The following is a 23,793-nucleotide window of genomic DNA, read 5'->3' as shown; positions in this document are numbered from 1 at the left end:
AGTATTTCTATATTATAGTATTACAGTTACTTTTACTTAAGTAAAGAACCCCCCCCCCCCCAATCTCTCTCTCTCTGTCCATGTGAACGGATTAGGATCAGGGATTAGAGACAGATGTAAACCAGAAATCCAGATCCAGTCTAATTCTGCTGCAAACTATCACAGCAGAGGAAAGGTCAGAGTTAGGGTCAAGAGTGAGCAAGCCCTGCCTTCTCCACACCCTGATGTCGTTCCTATTGCGCCAAGATTTGATTGACAGCACTGCTGTCCAATAGAGATGCAGAACGGGCAGCTTCGGGTGTGACAGCTGCGCGGATGTGTGTGAAGAAGACAGGGCAGGTTTTATTGAGAGCCAGAATAGCAGTCGAAAGCGAGTCACGAACATCTGAGGCACCAAAAGACGAAAGGTGAGCTCTAAATTATGTGATAGCACGATAAATCAACCTAGATTAAGTGTGTAATTACATAGAATCCATGTTTCATTGAATATTTTAGTTTTTTAGTAGCCTGCGGAGTCAGGAAATAGCGGTGACATTAGCTAGGTTGAGTCGTATTTATACACGTACAGTAGCTTGTACACAACTTTTAACTACTAACTGCTAAGTAATTCTTGTGATTCAGCACGTTTAGGTATTTTTCAAACATCATTTACAGGCAGGTATCAGTCTCCGTCGCCCCTGTTGTTGAAAGGCAGCCTTTTGTAATTCTTCCTCTCCTTTTTGGTCAGTTGTTTTATCTGAAAAATAGGCTTAAAAAGTATTTTTAAACACACATTTCTGTAATTTACAGACAGGTATCAGTCTCTATTGTCCTTGTTGTTTATACACACCCTTTTTTAATTCTTCTAGAGTCTTCTTACAAAGTTGTTTTAACCAAAAAAAAAAAAAAAAAAGGCTTAAAAAGTATCTTTCACAACATATTTCAGTATTTTACCGGCAGGTATCAGTCGCCACTGCCCTTGTTGTTTGCGTTCAGCCTTTTTAACGACTCCCAATCTTCTTATCCAAAAATAGGCTTGAAAACTTTTTCTCATGCGTCAGGACATACGTCTAAATATCCTGAATTTCACTTCTGGTTAACTGCCGTTTCTTGTCAGCGTTCGTTTGATTCAAACAGAGCGAGTTTAGAAGGAGGAATAGTTGTGAGGTTTTACTCTGGACAGATCTGCTGTGCATGAAATTTGACCCAGACTCTCGGAGAGACAAGGGCACTGGCAGGTGAAGGACTGTCCCGACCTGCCAGTTTAGAGGTCAGTCATTCGGCTCAGCTCTGCATAATTTGCCCTTGTGACAAGGTGCCTTTTCCCATTCTCACACCACCTCCCTTGTCTTGTTAATCTGCAGTCTCTCATCGCTTTAAACTCACAATACACACTCACACAACCTTTTCACATTCCTGTAAAGGCCTGAACGCACAGTAGCATATCTACCTGGCCGGCTGTGTGTGTCTGTGTGTGTGTGTGTGTGTGTGTCTGTGTGTGTCATGTAAACCATGGCCTCTGTGGGCTAATGATACAGTGAGGAAGACTTTGCTCTTCGGTTATTGCCCTTGACATTTATTTCATTTTGAGACACAGTCAGTCTGCTGCTGTCCCGCACGTACGTTGAACTTTAACTTCTTGATGTGACCGATGGTGACGGGATATCCTGTGAAAACGTTCCCCCTGACTGAACCTGACAACAGATTACTTTACCCGACTATTTAGGTGCAAACAAAGAGAAGGTTTTAAGGTGTATTCAATACAAAAAAAAAATTTGCCCGGGCTTTCTATTTGACCCGGAGAAGCCACTGTGATGTAAATCTTGTGAGCTGGTTAACTTCTGATGGAAGGAGCTTCAGGAGAGCCAGATGTGCTAAACAGAAGCATTTTATTGAAGCTCAGCCGAGGAGAATAGAGATGAGCAACACAAGGTAACACTGTGTAATGCCACCCAATTCTGAAGTTTATCTTCCTTGCAGTGCGTATTTAAACCCGTACAAAACTCATACAAAACTTACTACGTATCCAAATACGGATATTCTTCATAGCACCTATCCATGCATGTTCTTTCTATTGGGTACCGCAAACAAATCATGTTCACTTAAGTCACAGTGTATATTCTGATGTAATAATTTCCCAAGGGAAGACAGTATATCTCAAACCTGAAGGGCCGCTGTGTTATGCCTGTTCACTCCCCAGACCGGATGCTCAGTCCATCGTATACGACCTTGGTTGTTATGACAACGGCCACTTGGGGCCACTTGGGGACTGGACCAGTTTGACTCTATCAGTGTCTCCACGGCTGTCCCTGAGACAGACAGACAAACTATGGCTTTCAGGGCCTACTTGCAAGTGACCTGCGGAAACGCTGCCTAATACAACCTAAAGACCTAGAGAAGGAAAAATCCCTTTACGGTCGCGGGCATGTGTGGGTGTGTTTGGAGTAACACGTTTGAGACTTTCATGCTGCACATTTAAAATTCAGATAATAAACTGGAGGTGGAGGGTATTAATCAGTGACTAACGCGGGTCTGTTCACCTTTTGCTTACCTCAAGCTGCAACCTTGAAAAGTAGGATTGTTTTCTACCCCCCGAAAAAGAAAAAAAAAAAGTTGTGGCTGTACAAAGATTCACGTCATTTTTTAAAAATGTTTCTCCTCAACGAAAATGAAAGTGAAAGTATTTTCCTGGTATTAGTATCAATATTTTCCTTTTTTAACACAATGGGTGATCTTCACTTACACTTTCAGTTTCATTGACAATGAAATAAAATTCCCCTTACTGGTTCTGTGATTGTTCCATACAACAAAAATCAGGTTTCCTTATTGTGTTTTTGGGTACTTTCACATCTCATGTGACGTAGGAGGTAAAATGAGCCCAGGGCGCCTTGCCAACTGATGCATTTAAACGTAGGATAGTGCATTATCTATCTAAATACCCCTTCGCAAAGTCACACTGTAATAACCCGGCATGGGTTTTGGGAGTAAAAATCAGATAACCTTTTCGAAGTCTTCACTATCTCTGTGTTTTTGTCCACACTCTCGCTTCACAGATGTCGTTTGCCAGTGACAAACTTGCCAATGGATATCTGCGGCGGAATATGTCAACTCTTGTAAACAGGGTGAAAGTGAGAGAAATAATCATCCATCTGCCATGCTTGACTGCTCACGACAGGGTAGGTTTCATTAGGTAGAAGGACCTATAAGTTCTAGGGGATCGTTTAAGTAATGTTTGAATAGCTTAATGTATTGGTACTAGTTTTCAGGACAGGCTATTGACAGCCAGTTAAGTTTATTATCACTGATCACATAACAGTAAATCTTGAAAAATAAACTTAATTGAAAATCTTCACTACACCAAGAACAAACTGATTACTACTTCGATAAGTTTATGGATGTGTTTTTCATATGCATTTTATTTTATGATTAATTTTAGGAAAATATAGAGGCAAAAAGAGAGACCTGTGGGAATTATGACGGCATGGCGCTTCTTCTGGAGTGTCTGAAGAGGAGAGAAAACTGGCTGGAGCAGTTAATTGAAGCACTTGAAGTGTGTGAGCAGCCATCTATAGCAGCTGAGATCAGAGCTGAATACAACGCTCTGAGAGGAGTTAACAGTAAGTCAGCAAGTTCATTTACCTAGTACTGTAGATTATAGTGTAAGTATCCAATGTTGTTGAAATGATATGCTACCTAGAACTAATTTTATCTTTCAGTTTCACTATCTGCTCAGTACTATGTGAGATATTAAAGTAGTTAGATACCTGTTGAGTCCATTTAGTACTCCACTAAAGTTTGTTGGAATACCACACAGTGTGTTGGAAACCACAGTTTAAACTTAGCCTTCTCACAAACTGTAGAATAAGGCCTTATTGTTATATCTACAAAAACATAAAATTTCCACCAGACACAGTATGAACAAAAAAAAAAAATGGGGGAATGACTGGATATTTATGAAATATTAGGGAAGCTGCATTCAGCTTTCTAGTTTCATTTGGCAAAACAGACTTGATGGCTCTTACCTGTCTATAACAACTACCTGAAGACAAAAGCTCGAAGTTGAGATGCAAAGGGTGGAAGGATCAGCTTTACTCTTTATATATTCAGTTCATATTTCACAGTTGGTTGCATTTTGGTTTACCCTTTAAGTCTACTATCTATATTTACTATTCTCTGCTATTTCAGTGTATCCCTCAAATTTATTTTATACTCACTAATGTGTAATAAAAGATCAAAATCATAATATATCAAACATGAAGCTATATTTCCACAAGTTGCTGCAGGGATTAACTAAGGTATGTTTGCTGGTCCTGTGAAATTTGATATTGTTTTGTCTGACATTAAAGATTCCAGTAAATGTTTATATGATAATTTATTTACTGCGTGGTTTCAGGGTTGGCTAGTCCTTCAGGATTTCCCAGAGCTTCAGTCATGTGCAGTCATGACAGATTTATATGACAGCATTGTTTGCTTGGCCCTAGGTTCCAACCCCGGCTCCCCTTCAACGACCGTCGTCAGGGCACACGTCCATGCTGCACCACCTGCCAGTCCTCTGTCCATTCCAGATCGCGGTGGAAATGCTCAGGCTGCTGTTGCTCCGCCGGCTGAAGCATCAGCTCGTCCTGGGCCAGCGGCTCAGGCCTCACTGCCTCAGGAAACCCCTGTGCGTCCACAGGCCCAGACCTCAGCAGCCCATGTACCAGATGCCAGAGGCCCATCTGAGCCTGTCCCTGAGGCTCCTCAGTCAACTCAGATTGAAGTGGCGCCCCCTCCATTGACACCTGCTCCTTCCCGTGAGACACCACACAGTCCAGCCAGCGCACCACCACAGAGGAAGGTTCATGCACACCAGGAGCCAGAGGAAAACTCTGAGTCAGACATCCAGATTATCTTTGTTGATAATGGTGTGAGTCCTGCTCAAGTGAGCACAGGAAAGGGTGAGGTTTCAGTCAACTCTGTGGCGACTCGTCCACTGTCCCGTCCCGTTGAACCGTGTGAAACAGGCACTCTGTCCTATCCAGATACTCTCCAAACAACGGCAACTGCAGAGGTCAGGCCACCACAGAGTCCCTCTCCAACTCAGGCAAATTCAGATGTGACCGATGGATCCTCCTTCCCCACACTGACCCCAGAGAGGCCTCCGGTCCAGGACACCACCCCTCTTGTGAACAAAATACCTTTTGTCCTGACGCCTGACAAGATATCTGAACCTCCTACTACACAGGTGAATATCAAATTATGATATTTTGTGTAAAATTTTAAGAGTTAGTTATGAAAAACCAAAGATCCGGCACAATGTCGCTCACTACTACTCACTTTATTAACGCTATTTAAAGTGAATTTTAAGGTAAAATTCACTGAATTCATCAAAGTTGATTCATTCATGAATTTTACCTTATGAGGGCCAGATGACTGAAATACCATTATTAGAGCACAAGTGACCAACAGTGAATTCTTTTTCCCATAAAGAGTTTTTGATCCAACACACTTGCCAGTAAGACTTTGCACGAACTTTGAGGTAATTGTTACCTGTTAAGACTTAGTTATAACTAGCTATCTACTTTAGTGAGATATAGTGAAATATTTTAGGCTGAATTATTCCCCTTTTAAAATAGGGTTTGGGTTTTTTTATGTGTTTCTGAGGCCAAAGTTAATGAAACTAAATACAGAGATAAAGTTTCAATTAACAAACCCATAATGTAAAGCAAAGATCACAGAGACCGCGAGGTAAACAGCAACAGAGTTCATGATACAAAGAAATCTACCAGGAATGTGTGCTTACACATATTTAATGTGCCAACACAGTGGCTTTCCAGGTGACTGTGTGTATCCAGCAAAAATTAAGGCAGGTTCTATTTATTTTTTTTTTTTTTCCTTATGAGCTTGCATTGCTTTGCTGGAGCCCCCTGTTTCAGCAAACCCTGCTGTGTTGCTGGACTGGCCTCATTCAGATGAATGAGAAGGCTGTTTTTTTTTTCCACACAGGGTTAAAGTAGGTCGGTACATGGCCTTAGATTGCATTATACAGTATGTATTTAAAGTTGTTTCTCTTGTCTTGTCAGCCCACATTCATATACATTGGACGCACAGAATATTAAAAAAAAAATATATATTTTCTACATCAGCCTCTTTATGAAAATGACACGTGACATCAATTTCTCCTGCAGGTTGTCGAAAGCAGCCCACAGACCCAAACAGCGGCTACAACCTCCCCCCTGCCTGGTGCTGCTGGGATGAGCGCCTCTGCCTTTGATGACAGCACTTTGTGTCTGAGCAAGCCTGGCCAACTCGTCAGCATCCAACCACAAAATCACGACAGTCCTACTGCACACAACTCACCGACGGAGCCCTACTCAGGTGACAGTCAGCGTCTGGAAATGAGCAAGGCTGAACCGGATGCTGTTACCTCTGCCCACGTTCCTGCATGCTCTGGCGTCACCTCCGCCACCACGAATACAGTCTCTGCACTGTCATGCCAGGAGAACGGCATTGCACTCGACCATAATGAACCCGAGGAGAACGCCTACGAATCTCCCTGTCAGAGTTTGGATACGCAGGAGGTGCGAGTGAATGTGGTAACAGTGTCCGAGGAGCCGTCCATCCTTAACCTAGACGGCCAAACCTCAGCACCACGAGATCAAATCATCAATGGTGAAGCAGCCAGAGCGATCACTCCTTCCCCAACATCCTCCACCACCACTGCTGATACTGTATCGAGTTTAAACACCCCACCCAGTGAGAGCTACCACCCCTCTGAGCCTGCACCAGCGGATATTACTCCAGAGCCGAAAACACTGCCGGCCTCTCGCACCCTGCAAACTAATACGAAATACATTGTGACTGCTGCAGGAGTTGGCGCCATTGCACTGCTGATGGCTTGGAGGTTTAAGAATTAAGGGGATTTAATACCTTTAAAGGAGGAGAAGATTAGACTTTAAGGCCTTGAAAGGATCTTAAGGGTACGGTGCCTTATTGTAGTCATTGGACTGTGATGGCGTGAGGCACCTGTTTGATAATTATCTATAGTAATAATAGCTGCCAGACCTTTGATCATTTCATCTAGTTCAAGCCTGTTGTAAAGTTGGACTGTGTTCTATCGTGTTAATGTTGATTGAAGTTGACCCTAGTGAGCATAAACCAAATTTTCCTTTCTTATTCTAGTTAGGGAACGTCATGGAGCTGGGTTGAGATCTCACGTCACGTGACTGTGTATTAATGATAGAAACGTTTTTATGTTCACTTGTCTGACAAGCACTTTGAAGATAAGGCTGTTGGCTGTCATCCAGTGATGATTAGTGTATAAAGGACCTGAATTTGACTAAATGCACACTGTGGGAGAAAGAGCACCAGCATCACACACATTTTCTTTTCCTGCTGAAAGTGGGAAATGGGCTGCAAATGATGCCTAGTGCACTGTCTGTATTTATTTGTACATACACACACACACACACACACACACACACACACACACACACACACACACACACACACTAAATAGGTATCTAATTATGTATTTTAAGAATGGACAGTTGTGTCAAAAAACATTGGAAAGCACTCATACTGTCTCAGATATTCAGCACTCAAAGAATCAGTCAGCCAAACGGTGCATAATTTCATCACATATTATGGACATTTATCTGGTTCATAATCTACACTGGTGGTATTCAGATTTTTTTTTTTTTAAACCATGGCATTGGTTGACACTGATTTTTCCGTCATGTCACCATCCCCCAGTTTCTTTCTGAGCCAGTAAACGTGTTGTGTTACATGACAAATGGTAACCGTGCTGCATTAGCTGTATATTTAAGTGGCTTTTAAAATTTTTATTCTGATGGTTGTCACTCATGTCTTCAGTTTGAAAAGGTAATTTAAAAATGTGGGTCATGTAAATATCGCCTAGTGTTTTTTAATCATAATTAGACATTATTAAAAATGTATTATAAAAAATGTAAATAACCACATCTCGCTGCATGCATGCCAGGTCCTTTGGAAAGCCTGTGTAAATGTTTGAGATGACGTTTTATTTTTCCATAGGATTTCCTCCTTTTTTAATAGAGAAAAGCTGACTGTGTCATGTTCTGCGAGGTGAGAGAGTTTAATACAAGAAATGTCAGGAACCCAGTAGTTTAATGTAGAAGGTTTTGCACATTTGAAGAGGATATTTGAGCGGCAGAGAAGAAATGTATTGTCGGTATGAAAAAACATATAAAGTGGAAATTGTAATCTCAGTTTAAGTTTCATCCGAATTTGCACTGTCACTAGCTATGCATTTCAATATAACGCAAGTGCAATCACATCAATAAACCTGAAATTATTTAAAAAAAAAAAATTATATTCCTTTATTGAATGACATGTTGATTTCCCTTCAGATAAAACACAAGTTAATGTCAGCTCTATGAAGTTTTTTTTTTTCCCCCCAACTTTCTATGATTGTCACACAGGTCAAGGGTGACAGAACTTACTGAATCAGGCATAAACAGGCCCTTTTCACTGAATATATAGTCAGAGTAGCAAAAGCACAGGTATAATTAGTAAAATGAATTCCTGAATTCCATTTAGCGGCTTCAGCTTCAGCTCCTTCATGCTGACTCACTTTCACATCGTCAAAACTTAATGGGACACTTGAACAGAGCAGTCATTGTTGATATCAGTAAAACCTGTGCCTTTCCTCCCATACGTTAGAGCGAAAAAAGGCCTATTGTATTATTACGATTTGTGTATCATATGACAAATATTTTATTGTGTCTTCATCTTAACAAAAATTACAATTGTTTGTGAGGGGGGGGGGGGGGTCTTATTTACTTCTTTTCACTTCAGAAATCAACAAAATATGTATTTTGCCCAGGGCCGACTAAGCTATTGCCAATAATTGTAGATCATGTTTTTTTTTTATCAAAATACCAAGAAAATGTGACATCAGCCTCATTTTATAAACTCTGGTCTGGCTTATTCGCATTCTGATTGGTTCTGGCTCCTCTCAATCACCTGCTAACCCCGCCTCCGCGGTCTTGACAGCGACGATAAATAAGACATGTACCTCAGTCGTTTCTAACGGTACAGCCACATAGCTGGCTAATTAGTTAGCTTCTATACATTGTTGTCCAGGTAAATCAGTGACTTTTAATGGTTTAATTTATCATAGACTAAAGCATATATGTAGTTAATCGGTCATTTCGATGGCGCTCAATGGCCAGCAGCGCGACGATGATACTATCGACGAAGACGAAACGCCCACGAAGCAGCCGCGGTCCAACAAGGAGATGACTGCCGGTTATCTCAGAAATGAGCCCAGCACTGAGGCAGCCGCGTCCGCCGGAAGAAGCACATCCGACCGGCGGACCTCCAACTCGACGACGAGGCATCGGATCGACTCGGTGAAGAAAACAAGGCCGCGTAGGTGTTAACGGTGCTACCGCGGGCGTAGTGTATTTACTGGGAAAGGCACGCTTGCATGTATACAAAAAATCAAAGGCGTTCCCCACCAAAGGCGGTCGGTGAAATTATGGATTTGAAAAGAAGATAATGTAATGGGCCGCATACATTCCTCAAAAAAATAAAAAATAAAAAAAATAAAATAAAAGCCGGCTAATGTGATGGGATGATGCTAAAATTGTCAGCTATTTTGATATTTGTATTACAAGGCAATATCGGGAGCAGTGGTGGCAGTAAATAGCCAGGATCTATTTTGCAACAAGATGGCGTACGCGGTACACACTGTACTGTTGCTCCTGTGGACGAAGCTGTTTGCCTTTATGTGGGCCAACATTGAGATATCATCTCTATTTGTCCCCACTGTCATTAAGCCTTTAGATATTAAAGATGGGGTTTTAGTATCATTCAACATACTACACTTTTTTTGACAAAATGTTGGATAGTGAATCTTTTTTTTCTTTTTTTTTTTTTCTTTGCATATATTGTCTCGCATAATGCAGCATTTCCCTGGTTTGGGATGGACATTGGAGGCACTCTGGTGAAGCTTGTGTACTTCGAGCCAAAAGACATCACAGCAGAGGAGGAGCAGGAAGAGGTGGAGAACCTGAAGAGCATCCGGCGCTACCTAACCTCCAACACCGCCTATGGTAAAACAGGCATCAGGGATGTGCACCTCGAGCTGCAGGACCTTACACTGTGCGGCAGGACGGGCAACCTGCACTTCATCCGCTTCCCCACGCACGACCTGCCAGCCTTCCTGCAGATGGGCCGCAACAAGCACTTCTCCAGCCTCCACACCACCCTGTGCGCCACTGGAGGGGGGGCGTACAAGTTTGAGTCTGATTTCCGCACGGTGGGTCTGCAGTGTCATGCTTTTCGTTTGCTTTTACAGGCTGGACATTGAGGAACGACGAGAAGGACAGGGAGGAGAGAATTGTGAGGTTATAACATATCTGCACCTGAAATCTAGACCTAAAGATGTAGCAATACTGATAGCAGATATTAGGACAAAAAGGACATTGCATTAGCTTTCTCTGGGATTAAGATTTGTCCTGCATTGAGCAAGAAATGAAAGAAAATTCACTCTCTACCACATTGTTAACCTAATTTATTTTCTACTGTAGCACAGTGGACAGTTATAACTCATCCATTAATTTACATCGACAAATTTAACAGCAGTGACAATAAGATAAATCGTAGTTATTGCACTATTTTAGCTTGCATACAGAGGCAGATATGTGCTTTCTTGTGATCGTAAAGAGGAACGTACAATTATCCAATTACTGATGAATTTAGGGAAGAAAAAAAAGCAGTGTTAGCTGTTTTAAATTTTAATCGCAAGAGGATGCAGATGTTATCATTTTTTTTCTCAAGTGAGATTATCTCCTATTGATTTGTAACGAAGGTTCCTGTATTGTTTTATTTATTTATTTTTTTGTTTGTTTTTCTTTCCACCTGCTTTCCCTCCTCCCCCAGTTTCCTGCCTCTGGCTTACCACATCCTCTCAGTGATACTATCCATGTTCTCTTTTTCTGTCAACATAAAAAAAGATGGCAGACCTGCAGCTTCACAAGCTGGATGAGCTGGACTGTTTAATTCGGGGGGTATTGTACATCGACTCGGTGGTGTCCAGTGGCCCCTCTGAGTGCTACTACTTTGAAAACCCCACAGACCCAGATCACTGCATGCAGATGCCCTACACACTGGAGAACCCCTATCCTCTGCTGCTGGTCAACATTGGGTCTGGGGTCAGCATCCTGGCTGTCTACTCTGAGAATAACTACAAACGAGTCACTGGGACCAGGTAATTATCAGTGATGGAGATTTACTGGGGCTGATTATTAGTCATTTTGCTGTTCATAGAGGTTTTTAGGAGAGGATATATTCAAAATTGGTTGAATATCTGCTAAAGCTGGCTGTTGAGTTTAGATTCTCACAGTGACATGCTATTTGAGAATGTACTTTTACAGGGTCACAACTGACCTAAATGTAGTTGAATTGTTTAAATTAAAGTACTTTGTGCTCATGATGCCTTTGCAGTAGCTTTAGTCTTAACACACTTCTTGTATATAAAAAGGGTTACTCATAGAAATGAAACCACAGAGAATTATCATCTTCTTCGTCTTTTCAGCTTCAGCAGACAGACAGCGAACATGTGGCGCATTCACATCTAAAAAGCCAGATATTTCCCTCAGGAGTTAGAGAAGACCAAAAACAGTGAATATTGGTCTTCAATTCTCCAGATGCCCAAAGAAATGACTAAATTAAGGATTATGTTGCTCTATATCTGACGAATGTGTGTATAGGCAACTGTTTGCTAAAAAGTTTGCCATATCCGCCTAAAAGGTGATGATACTGTCAGTACTGGAGCTGGGGAAACAGCTGGTTTCCTCAGCCTCCAAGTGGCCAAAAAAGTCAAACTTAAAACTAAAAATCCTTCAAAACCGAGTCTGGTTAATAAAGCAAAGTTGTATTAGTTCTTGTTTATAATGTAATTGGCCAGTATATTTTACATGCCCATATGAAGAAACAAATTCCCATAGAAAGAATTAAGGGAAAGTTCTACAAAAATATCTCTGTGTAGAGCATTTTTACAAAGCAATTAACACAGAAAGCAAAGTATAAAAATACCACATAAGATAATCTTGAGTTTTCAGTTTACTTTAATGATGAGTCCAGCTTTCATCTGATGCTGATGACAGACTAAAGATGTTGTATCAAGGTCAGATTATATTCTGCAGTCATAAATAATAGTAAACAAATGAGCAAAAAAAAAAAGGAAAAAAGAACTTGATTTGTCACATTTAAGAAATACATGTTGGCTCTGCTTGCCACTGGCCCCAGAGGTCAGCAGAAAAAGATAACAGAAACAGAAGCCATAATGTGACACCAGCCAAGCACACTCAGGCTGATGTCAGGTTAAAGTGATTCAGGGATTTGCAGGAGGGAGCAGTCTGTTGAAGTGGGTGGCCTGTTTGGTGACGTCTGCCCTCTGTGTCTCCCTGGTGCCTCGGTGTGAAAAGTAGCAGATTTTTTTTACCAACTGTTTGCTTGTGAGCCAAAGGAAAATGGTCTTTTGTCAGTTTGATTTTGGTTCGGTTTAAATTTTGAATTAAGTCACCAAAACTGACAATTTGGCTATCGGTAAGTTTCTTTTTTCCCGCCGCCTACTCTCTCCACTGGTTTGTTTTCACATGCGGTCTCTCTGTCTGGTGGCTTTGCAAGGAAATCATGAGTGCTTTGTTTTTCCTTGACATAATAGCCTTCTGTCCTCTGTGCTGGGGGGAAAAAAAACTAGATGAGTGCATTTGAATCGAGGGTCTGTAGAATGTGCATATTTTTTTAAGTGGTTTACTTTACTTTGTTCTACATTTCCCTTTGTCCTTAATTTTAAACTCCAAATGAGAAGTTGTATTCCAGTTTGACGTATTTTACATTTCTAAAGTATTAATAGTTTATGTATCATTTCTTTGTTAATCTGTGTGCATCTACAGCCTCGGTGGTGGGACCTTCCTGGGCCTGTGTTGCCTGCTGACTGGCTGCTCTACTTTCGAGGAAGCCCTAGAAATGGCCTCTCAGGGGGAGAGCACCCGTGTGGACAAGCTGGTTCGGGACATTTATGGAGGAGACTATGAGAGGTTTGGACTGCCAGGCTGGGCTGTAGCCTCAAGGTGCGGTTTCCAGCAGCTTTTTTGTTCATACTGTAGGTCACAAGCCTGTTTGTGGTGGATTCCAGCATAAACAGAATCACAGCCTTAATGAAACTGGGATCCAGGACAGTGCTAAATTTCGTCCGTTTCCTATCCCAGGGTGAAAACAAGAAGCCTTGATTTCAGTTTGATGCATTTCGAGCAAGACCTTTTCATCCACAGTTTGAAGCATAGCACAGATGAATTTCAACAGACTTCTGAAGTACTTGTTTGTCTACGTCTCGTGTTCTGATTTGGTAGTTTTGGCAACATGATGTCCAAAGAGAAGAGGGAGTCGGTGTCCAAAGAGGACCTGGCCAGGGCAACACTGGTTACCATCACCAATAACATCGGCTCCATCACCAGGATGTGTGCTCTCAATGAGGTTAGTAGGGTGGGGGGGTTGCTTAACGACTTAAAAGTGGACCACAGCAGGAAACACAGCTGATAATGTTGTGACAGCATCAAAACAGTTGTCACAGTCTTGAGCTGAATCCCAGTCGCCTTAAGTGTTTTTAAAAAACTGGCTCCAGGAGTAAAATACTTTTAGTTATATAGGCAGCAAAGATGGGATACCCAAAAGAAATCAAACATTTTGGTGCAGAATTTGCTACAAAGGTGCTAAATAATCTCGTGTGGTGACATACAAATGATTTCTTGTTTGCTTCGTGTTTGTATCAAAGTCTGAATTTGGGTATCAGGTCAATGTTGCCGTTATAAAAGGATTTGAAAAGTCTTTGGTTGAACCAGTCTGTGGGAAAATCCTTTCCCCTCCAGTGTGCCTGCCGTTGGTTTCCTCTTTGCGTTCAGCCTCTTTACGGTGCTGCCTTGTGGCGTCTTGATCAAGCAGCATTGTACAGGGCTATGAAGGCGTAGAGGAGGTAAGCTGCATTTCCGACGAGCCTTTCACGGCCCAAAGCAGGAGGACGTGACCTCAAAAACTAATTAAAGACACAAGAACAAATCTAAAAAGCCAGCACTGATGAATGAGATATGGTTTTAATCTAGCAGAGCAGGAAGTTGCAAATACACAATTCTTCACAAATAAGTCAAAGATGCAGTTAGATCATTAAGATTAATAAAACGTAGAAATAAAAAATGCATCTTGGAGACAAACCAATAATATAGGCATTATAGCTCCATGTCAATGTAATTTATTCTTTGAGTTATCTGTTTTATACAGGCAAATATCCAATATTACACTCTTTACCTTTCAAAGATGTTGACATGTAGTGTCTAGAAAAACAGGTATGAAGTTTGTACCTGTGCAATAATGCAGACAAGAGTGTCCTTTACTGCTGCATTTAGGTAAAACGGAACGATAATGTGTTTAAGTAAGCAGTGCTTCATTATCATGGCATGTTTTTTTTTTTTTTTTAATGCCACGGATAAATTCATATACTATCTATAACTAAGAAAAAAGTAACAACGATAACTTGGTTTTATAGTCATTGCAAGAGCTGGGGTTGAGGGGTGAAACTAGCCATAGTTTGACACATGGATAGTGTTTATCAATTGTGTTATTACTGTTTTGAGATAATAAACTTACCTATTTACCTTAATTATTTTATGCCCGTTCTCTTTCTTTACTAAGAACATTGAGCGAGTGGTGTTTGTTGGGAACTTCCTTAGAGTGAACACCCTCTCTATGAAGCTGTTGGCCTACGCCATGGACTACTGGTCCAAAGGCCAGCTCAAAGCACTCTTCCTACGGCATGAGGTAAGTGACCCTACCAACCATGCCCCCCAGAGACCAGACATGGAGTTTCTTGCTTTGATGGCTCTGATTTCTCACTACTTTCTTTTGTGCTGCTTTTCTTGTCGTCGTCTCTTTTCAGGGTTACTTTGGAGCAGTCGGAGCCCTGTTAGAGCTTCTGCATCCATCATAAGCTGTCGGAACTACATCCAAAGAAGTACTTGTCAATCTGCTGCAAAGATCGATAGCACTGTAGACTGTTCCACGGTGGGTTGTTAAGTTGGCCACTAGCCAGTTGCTGGTAAATTTTGGTTGTGGCAGACAAACTGTCAGCATTTGGAGGTCCTATTATGTTCTCAGAAATCAAACTTGTTTGTAAACTGGTAAAAGTATCACTTTAAATTTTGACACACACCTGCTATTGTGGTCAGTGGATGGAAGTCAGTTTCCTTGCCCTGGCCTAGTTTGTGGCAGCAAAGTAGACAAAAGTTATATGTGTGCAGCAATTTGCAGTAAATGAGCCAGGTTTGGTCTGAAAGATCTCAAGGAAATTCACCGCTGTTGCCTGAAGTAATACCTGTCGTCACGTAGTCTTGTCTTGTGGACTGCAAATACCCCTCAATGGGTATCAGGTCCTGGGCCAAATATTTGCAAGTACTTTTTAGGGTTGAGTTTACCATACTTAGGTACCAGATGGGTGGGATTTTGACCAGTCTACTCGGGTTATATTGTATGAGTATATGGTTGGTAGGATGTAAAGATAATTAAAGACCACACTAGAAGAGCATGGACTTGAGGTTGTGACAAAAGAAACACAACCAATACACACAGTGCAATGCTTGTTTAGTCAAAACAACAGTTCTAAACCCAAAAATACTGTCTACTATCATATAAGACAAAGATAAGCAAGAAATCTTCATAATTAACTAGCTGATTGTGCCATTTTTAAGTCTACTGTAATGTGATCAATGTTATGTCATTGTCCTAATAGTACTCCCATCCACCTGCTACTCTTGGTGAGCTTAAACATGCGAATCACTTACGACCACCTATTGGTAGTTTTTTTTCTTTTCTTTTTTTTTTTTTTCTAAGACAGTTGCTGCAAAAAAACTTGCACGTTGTCCTCACTCAATGTTGATACACAGTTAGACTTACATTTCAGTCTCTCTTAACTGAAACCATAATTGAGAAAAATGCATAAGAGGTCATCAGACCTATTCTGTAATAGATACATTAACTGTTACTGTTTGCAGAATTTACTGTATTACTGTCTTATCATTTGCATATTGTTTCTGCCTCCTATAAACGGTTAATATTTTTACTGACCCTCAAACATCTACCTTGCGGAAGTGCCCTCGAGCCACTGCAACCCTCTGCTTATAGAGAGAAATCGGAGCACGTGCAAAGATGGATATTTACAAATGTGCACAGACAATTGAAGTAAAATTGGGGCATTATATCCCTGAATTTTCCCAGGATTCAAGAAAAAAAAGTTCTTTTTATACAGAAACTCAATGCATTCCTCCAATGGAGATTTTAAAACCCCGTGACTCCAGACCCGTGCTGTCTGTGTTTAGCATGTTCAGTTTGTTTTTAAATATGGGTGTTTTTTAAATTTAATGTACGTCTTGGTCAATCAGTCTTCCCAAGGCTTTTGTTTTTAAGAGGCATGTAACAAGGTTGAACTTGAAGAAAATTTAACATTGTGTCTTTGAAGTATGCTATTTGTCCCATCATTTTATTTAATGGTTATCCGTCCCATTTTAATGTCACCTGTTTGGTCAGTCATCAGTCCATTAATGGATTACAGGGACCATAGTGAAACTACCTAATGAGGAAATCAATATAATAATGGTTGGAAACTCAGCGGAAGGATTTTCAGCCGTCAGTTACTAGAGATAAGGTATCTTCAACTTGTATATACAGGAAGCTGATTTTAAATAAAGTGCCTGTCATGTTTTTGTATAGACTACAATAATGTGTTCAGCAATGTGTTTGAAAACAAGACGAACTGATTTGTAATTCTCAAGGTTTCCCTTTACTGTTTGGTTGTACATGTTTTTTTTTTTTTGTTACAGTCATTTCAGATTTCTTATTGAAGGTTGCCTATTAAATATGAACTTCTCACATCTTTATGACTACTCACGGTGTTTAAATATTTTCGGAAATATGTAGGGGTGGAGGACGAGTTCAAACCCTTTACTTAAGTAAAAGCACTATTACCACACTGTAAAAAAAATACTCTGCTAAGCTACTAAATAAGTTAAAAGTCCACCATTGAAAGTGTTACTTAATTAAAGGATGTAGGAATAATCAGAAAATTGTACTTAAAGTATCAAGAGTAAATTACTCACTGCTGGAATGTAATAGATAGATATGCATATACTTTTATTTATTAAAGCATTAGATTATTATTAAATTGCTTGGTTGAGGTGGAGCTATATATATATTTTTTATATATAAGGCTGCAACTAAGAATTATTTTTATTATGGATTCATCTGCTAATTATTTTCTTGAGTAATCGACTGAACAACTGTTTCATTTGTACAACTTCAGAAAATAAGGAGAAATGTCCGTCCCAATTACCCACAGCCCAAAATGACACCTTTTTTTACATTGCTTGTTTTATGCAATTATTTGACTTTAAATAAATAAATAATTATAATAAACAGCAAATACTCGCATTTGAGAAGATGGAGCCATAAATGCTTTTGGCATTTTCACATGAATAATTTTTAAATGATAATTAAAATAGTTTTGTCAAATTTCTGTCAGTAAACTACTGAATTAATCAACTAATTTTTTCAATTCATATTGTATATGCTCTTGGATATTTTAATCTACAAAAAAAAGCATCATAAACTATAACCTCTTCATAGGTTTCATTTGTAAAATCTTAATTTCTGAAGTAAGTAGAGTTAAAAAGTACAATATTATCCCATGAAATGTAGTGGAGAGTAAGTATAATGTGACATGAAAAGCCAATAATCAAGAAAAGTAAAAGTACCTCAAATTTGTACTTAAGTACAGTACTTCAGTGTGTGTACTTAGTTGCGTTCCACCACTGATTGTGAGAGAGGTAAATGAGAAGGCTGACACCTCTATTTTAAATAACAGCAGGCTAAATAGCTACAGTTAGCAGCCAGCTGACATTAGCTTAAGCCTTAACAAGAATGTTTTATTTTATTGGCTGGGACCAGTTGCCCGGCAACCAGCGGGACCCGGCAAACCATAGCTAAAAGAGCCGAACATAAATCCAAGAAAACGCCACAATGTTGTATTGTCGTATCGTTGTAATTTTATTTTAGGAATTAAACAAACGTGCTAATTAGGGAGCTTTAGGGACGCTGGTAGGCGGAATTTGTTTTGTAGCCTTTGGACAGGACGAGGCTAGCCCCCTTTTTAAAGTTTTTATGCTAAGCTAACGTTAAGCTAACCCTCAGCTAGGTTTTTAACTACAGACTTGAGAGTGGTATTAATCTCATTTAACTAATTCTCAGCGAGGGAGTGAATGATGTTGAACTATTCCTTGAAGTGAAAGCGCAAAGTGTAGGGTTTTTTGTTTTTTTTTTGGCTGCATATGTAATATTATTTAAGATATTTCTGCTGCCCTTTCCACCCATCACACAGATATCATGGGACATAGAGCAGTTTAGTGAAGTCACTTAAACGACTTCCCTAAGCAGAGTACGTCAGCTGCAGGTCAAGGTGAGGATATTTAATTGATTTCACATTCAAGATGTTTTCACAAGAAACGTTTTTTTCCCAGGTATTTTTCAAGCTATTGTTTTTAAAGTCCTACTAAAAGCAGCCTCCCTTAACCACAGGTCAAGGTGAGGACATTTAATTGATTTTAAGTTCAAGATGTTTTCACAAGAAAACTCATTTGCAGCTTTTTTTTAAATAGATATATTTTACCTGTTATTTCCATTGCTATTGTTTTTAACATGCTTTATCTTGATGGGTGTTACCATCAGATATAGTTGTGATGGGACGGACCGTGTCTGTCCATAGGGCTCTGACACCTCACACCCACAGAACTCACAACGAGCGACCCTCTCTGAATTAGTGCTGCTCACTGACGATTATTTTCACTACCAATTCACCTGACGATTTGTGTTCAGAGCAATCAGTCAGTCGTTAAGTCTGTGAAGCATCAAAAAATGTGTCCAAACAAAAAAAACCCCCACCTAAACCCCTCAAATATTCAGTTCACAGTAATACATGACAAATAGAAGCTGCACATTTTCTCTTCTGAAAGGCTTAAATATGTAAACGTTTGCCCTTTTTTCAGATTATTTTTCCGTCTATTGACTAATGGATCAATCCACTTTTCAGTCTTCTGAGCTCTGATCCAAATACTGCGGGGGCACCATGTTTGGCAACATCTTTCAAAATAAAATATGTGATTAAATCCGATGTAAGAAGAAAAAACAAAAGTTTTACTTGCAGTGGCCAGACAGCTGGAATTCCTGGTCGGGTCACATAACCTGATGGGTCACGGATTTTGTGTCACGCCTGTTGTAAATCTTCCGCGGACACGTTGAGCGCTTTGGCAGGCACGTAGGCTGCGCCTGTGAAATTCACGTTTTTTGGCCTCATGCAAGCGAGGGCAGCCTCTTGTAACAGAGTCATCCGTGAAAGAGTTAGTGTCCTTCCAGGGGGAAAAAAAAAACCCAGCCCACTCCAGCCCTCCTCCTCCCCGGCGAGGGCTGTACAGCTGGCAATTTACAGACAATAACGCTGAGAGGAGTAATTGGCTGCTAGGTGGACCACCGCCCCGCAAATCGGACCCGTGTTTGATCGTGGAGATGTATTAGCAGAAGTGCTGGGATATTTATTCCTCTTTTGTCTTTCGGGGGTTCAGTTTGCCAGCGTCTGGAAAACCGAAATTCAAGATTCAGCTCCCCTCTCTCCACTGGAACCGTTATAACCTCCTCATACTGGCGACACAAGGTAAAGCAGATTATTTGTTACTGATTTGAGTTTTTTCAGACCAGAACAAAGAGTTGGGATCACGAGTCACTGTCAAAGTGATTTGGCTGTTGTTCAACATTAAATCTCGTTAGTTTATTTAGTAGAAAGTAACGAGCTACATTTAATGCCCAAATCAAAACCTGGTTATTAATAATACACATCATGCATTGTATTCAAACGAACTCAGGCTCCACTTGTATGTGCCGATAATATTCAGACTGGTAAAACAGACAGGCTGATTCTCTGAGCAGCTGTAGGATACACAAGATTAAAAAAAATGTGAGGAATGTTGAAACAGGAAAGCCTAAAAAGAGTCTGAAATGTCGGTTGGTGTTCTGATCTGGGTCAGAAGAACCACCGACTGAGGAGCTTTTAGATTGGTGCTACTTTCTAAAAAGGCACCTCCCATAAAGGGTAAATAAACTGTAACTGTATTAATTAATGCACAATATATCATCTATTACTGTTTTATAGAGCAGTAAGCTATTAATAAAAATAAAAATAATAAAAAAGTCCCTCTGATGGTGTTTTGGGGCTGCACCTAACAATTATTTTCATTATCAGTCAGTCTGCCAATAATTTCAATTAATCGTTTGTCTATAAAATGTCCAAACAGAAGTAAAAATCATGCCCCTTACAACTTCTTTGAGTCCATGATGAAGTCCGATTTTCTAAAACCCAAAAATATTCAGTTTACAATGATATATGACAAACAAAAGGGGCAATGATTGAAACGTTTAATCACTTGTCAAAATAGTTGCTGATTATTTCCCTTTCGATCAACTAATTGATTAATCGACCAGTCATTTAAGCCCTAGTGTTGTTTATCCTTTCTCGTTTGTAATAACCCAGTAAATCCTCTTGGAGTTATTAGTCTATAATAACCCATTAAAACCTGCACTTACACAGTAAATGTTAACAAATGAATTTTTGTCCAGATGCTGTGCAGCTGTTTTCCCGGGAGGTAAGTACTCACACGGTGCATTGGTGGGGGTTTTACTGATGACTGAAAGAGCTAAAAAGTGTCGTGCCGGAAGAGAAGAAAACACTGGCGAAAGGGACAACATGGCTCCCCAAAAGTTATTCTTTTTAATAGCTTTTAGTGCCTTATTAGGAAGCCTCACTGTTAAATTTAAGTTAAGGAATTGGTGGACACTGTTGGGCCTACTGTTTTATCAGTTATTAATAGGTAACTGGTCAACGGCTTCGTCACAGCTGCCTTTAAACATGCTGTTATTCACCCTCTGAACCTCAGTTAGCTCCGTCCGGTCCTAATGATTACAGTCCAATCTCAAATCTCTCATTTTGATCCAAAAGTTTCGAAAAAGTTGTTTTCTCTCAATTTAACTTCTTCTCAGACAAATTCAGTACACTGGACAAATTTCAGTCAGGTTTTAGGACGAACCATAGCACAGAGTCCATTCTCCTGATGGGGACGAGTGATCTGTTCTTGTCTTTATATTCAGGAATTCACACTATTTTAATTCTTTTACATATCTCGGCTCCTTCAACACATTTGAATTCCTCTGTTTTTGTTTGATTGTAACCATCAATCAAATAATCCCATAATTTAATCTCTCTGTAAAGAACTTTGGTGAACGTTTGTTTTTTATAAATGTGCTCTATAAATAACCTGACTTGACTTGATTTAAATTCATGGGAAATACTCATATTGCATCCTTGTGTTTGGGGTGTAAGATGTGTATCTGGACCCTTATTCAGAAAACAGTTAGGTGAACCTGAAAACCCAAAAACCCAAACTTTACTTTCTCAAAATCTATGCGACCGCTGTGTGTTTTAATTTCGGGCAACATCAGTTTCCTGTTTCCCCGATCTTACTGAAGTATAACCTCTGAATGCCAACGTATCCTTCAGCGCTCGTTTTGAATCCTGTCTTGTCCATCACCCATCCAACTCCCTGTGATATGGCTCATGCTCATGTCGACTGGTTTAGGTTTAAAGTTTCACAGATTTCATGCGTGGTCAACAACATGCTGCAACACGGAAGGAAATCCTTTCTGTCGCCCAGGGAGCTTTCAATACCAGTTTATTTAAATCTACAAAACCAGAAGGTACAGACCTCTGGTGGGGATTAGCTAACAGATTGAGTGTGTATCTGTGTGTTTTGGTGGGAATGTGCACGTGCGGTTTCTCAGGATAAGACTTTGTGATGAGCAAAGTGTTTGAACTGCTCTGTACTTTGAAGCAAAGAGCTGCGTTGATCCAGGGAACTGCTGTCTGGTTGATTTGAACCTTTCACACGACCTGATCCATAAGCACATTGGTATGGAGACTCCCTGCTTCAGTGAGGGGCGAGAGAGGAAGAGAAACAGTTCACTGTGTGAGAGAGAGAGAGAGAGGGCGGGTCGGTTTGAATTAGGGATAACTATACGCCATTCAAGTGTTGGCCTTTTTTTGAAATTAGATACTGGGGAGTCTGTGTCGCCTGATGTGATGGAGCTTCCTTGTAACAATAATGTTAATAATGAAATAATCTCTTATATTCCATGCATAATATATTTCATTTATTTAATTAATGATCCGCTCATTGTTTCGGTAATTTTTCATTTAAAGATCTAAAGCTAGCACAGGCTCCATTTCCCACTGAATGGTTGCAGTGGATTAGTCTCCCGTCACAGGATAATTACAGGTGGTTCAACTTGGGTTCTATTTTTATAGTTTTGGTCATCATACTTAACCAGTTGAATTGCTGAGATCTGGAAACATGGTGACTTTGCTGCAATTCAGTCCCATGGGGCAAGACACACAGGAGTTAAGATAGTCAAAAAGGTTGTAAACAGTTTAGCCAGGTGATCTAAACCAATTTATTTGGAGGCATATCCGAAAGTACAGCCTTAAAAGCTGGTAATATTCCCACTTTGCACTGGAAACCTGCGCCTATGCAAATAAATGGTAAATGCAGCATGGGAAAAGCTGCAGCAGGAAGTAAACTGTGATTGATGCTTACAACAGACAGTTAGGGTAAACATGTTAGCGCTGGCCTTTCTCTTCCACATAGTTTGGCTAAACTGTCAATTTATTAATAACCTTCGCTTAGTAAAGTCCCCACATCTCCCAGAACTTCATTCATTCATCCACAGAGAGGAGTCGTGAGCTTGATCCAGTCGAAATGGGGAAGATTTCGACTGGAGCACGATTGCGTATTTGCCCCTCGCTCATTCTATATAATGTCGTCTTCTTCTCACCTCCTGTATTGTAACAAACGTCTACCTCTATAATTGATTAACATCTGTTACAAACACCAAACCAGAATATTTTGTAGCAATGGAAAATACCTGAGAATACCAAAGAAAACAGTACACCAACAAAAAAAAAAGGACCTTCAAATGAATTATCAATCACCCATTACCACCCATCAATGTGTAATGTATTTGATGCATATTTTGAAGGATGAGTGAATGGGTGAGGGATATTTCAATTGTGTGGTTTTTTTTTTGTAAGCTGTCTAGAGAAGCTAAACATGAAAAAGAAATACACTAACAGAATACTCTAACATCATGGGAAACAATTATTTACTCTCTCGTCAGGGGTTAGATGAGAGGAGAGATGAGGGATTTATCTTAGTAGAGACTGGCATAGAATATGTTTAGCCTAGCTTAGCACAAACACAGGTAATGGGGGAGCTTCTAACTCCCAGTATCTTTTTTTTTTTTTTTATCTCTCACTGTTTGTTCTTCAATATTCTAATATAGGAAAAAAGTAATCTTTAAGATTAAAGAAAATAAAACATTAGCAAAAATATGTGGCACTACTTGTCTTCAGTTCAGACGTGGTGGCTCTGCCTTTAAAAACCTCTGCTGACTAAAGCTTAGTGTGAACGGGGGCCTTCCACACACTGTGAAACTGGACTCAGACACCGCAGTCAGTCTGAGACATGTTTTGGAAAAGGGAACCTTACGTTTGTGGTTTCTGTACAAACACATCACACTACTGTATTTGTGTCTCTTGATGGACAACCCCCCACCCAACCCCCCACCCCACTCGCTAAAAGCTAGGAA

The 23,793-nt window shown here is 40.2% G+C and overlaps 3 protein-coding genes across 8 annotated transcripts in view; all 3 read left to right on the top strand.

The window, feature by feature from the left end:
- The first annotated feature begins 304 nt into the window (after nucleotides 1-304).
- On the top strand, nucleotides 305-8,334 carry mavs (mitochondrial antiviral signaling protein). 2 transcript variants are annotated; one of them, XM_040138019.1, is made up of 6 exons: nucleotides 305-407; nucleotides 3,033-3,155; nucleotides 3,416-3,596; nucleotides 4,461-4,916; nucleotides 5,001-5,203; nucleotides 6,147-8,334. In XM_040138019.1, the coding sequence occupies exons 2-6, from the start codon at nucleotides 3,033-3,035 to the stop codon at nucleotides 6,873-6,875; spliced, it is 1,692 nt and encodes a 563-aa protein (XP_039993953.1). In that variant the 5' UTR covers nucleotides 305-407; the 3' UTR covers nucleotides 6,876-8,334. The 2 variants fall into 2 exon arrangements, with proteins under 2 accessions (XP_039993953.1, XP_039993951.1); XM_040138017.1 differs by having other exon boundaries at nucleotides 4,461-5,203; nucleotides 6,147-8,330.
- A 663-nt stretch (nucleotides 8,335-8,997) lies between these two features.
- pank2 (pantothenate kinase 2) lies at nucleotides 8,998-16,864 on the top strand. 3 transcript variants are annotated; one of them, XM_040136611.1, is made up of 8 exons: nucleotides 9,005-9,084; nucleotides 9,174-9,372; nucleotides 9,912-10,264; nucleotides 10,962-11,215; nucleotides 12,906-13,082; nucleotides 13,362-13,485; nucleotides 14,695-14,820; nucleotides 14,939-16,864. In XM_040136611.1, exons 2-8 carry the CDS (start codon nucleotides 9,240-9,242, stop codon nucleotides 14,987-14,989), a joined length of 1,218 nt encoding a protein of 405 aa, XP_039992545.1. In that variant the 5' UTR covers nucleotides 9,005-9,084; nucleotides 9,174-9,239; the 3' UTR covers nucleotides 14,990-16,864. The 3 variants fall into 3 exon arrangements, with proteins under 3 accessions (XP_039992544.1, XP_039992543.1, XP_039992545.1); XM_040136610.1 differs by having other exon boundaries at nucleotides 8,998-9,372; nucleotides 12,906-13,049; XM_040136609.1 differs by having other exon boundaries at nucleotides 8,998-9,372.
- A 2,615-nt stretch (nucleotides 16,865-19,479) lies between these two features.
- loxl3b (lysyl oxidase-like 3b) overlaps nucleotides 19,480-23,793 on the top strand; it is a 29,361-nt gene continuing 25,047 nt past the window's right edge. For all 3 annotated transcript variants that reach the window (XM_040136607.1, XM_040136606.1, XM_040136608.1), the window contains exon 1: nucleotides 19,480-19,753. The gene's annotated coding sequence lies outside the window, so the exon portion shown is untranslated. The remainder of the gene's footprint in view (nucleotides 19,754-23,793) is intronic.

Source organism: Xiphias gladius, chromosome 10 (genome assembly GCF_016859285.1).
Source record: "Xiphias gladius isolate SHS-SW01 ecotype Sanya breed wild chromosome 10, ASM1685928v1, whole genome shotgun sequence".
Classification (NCBI taxonomy): domain Eukaryota; kingdom Metazoa; phylum Chordata; class Actinopteri; order Istiophoriformes; family Xiphiidae; genus Xiphias; species Xiphias gladius.
Note: the sequence above shows the minus strand (reverse complement) of the source record. Positions and strands in the feature narration are given on the sequence as shown.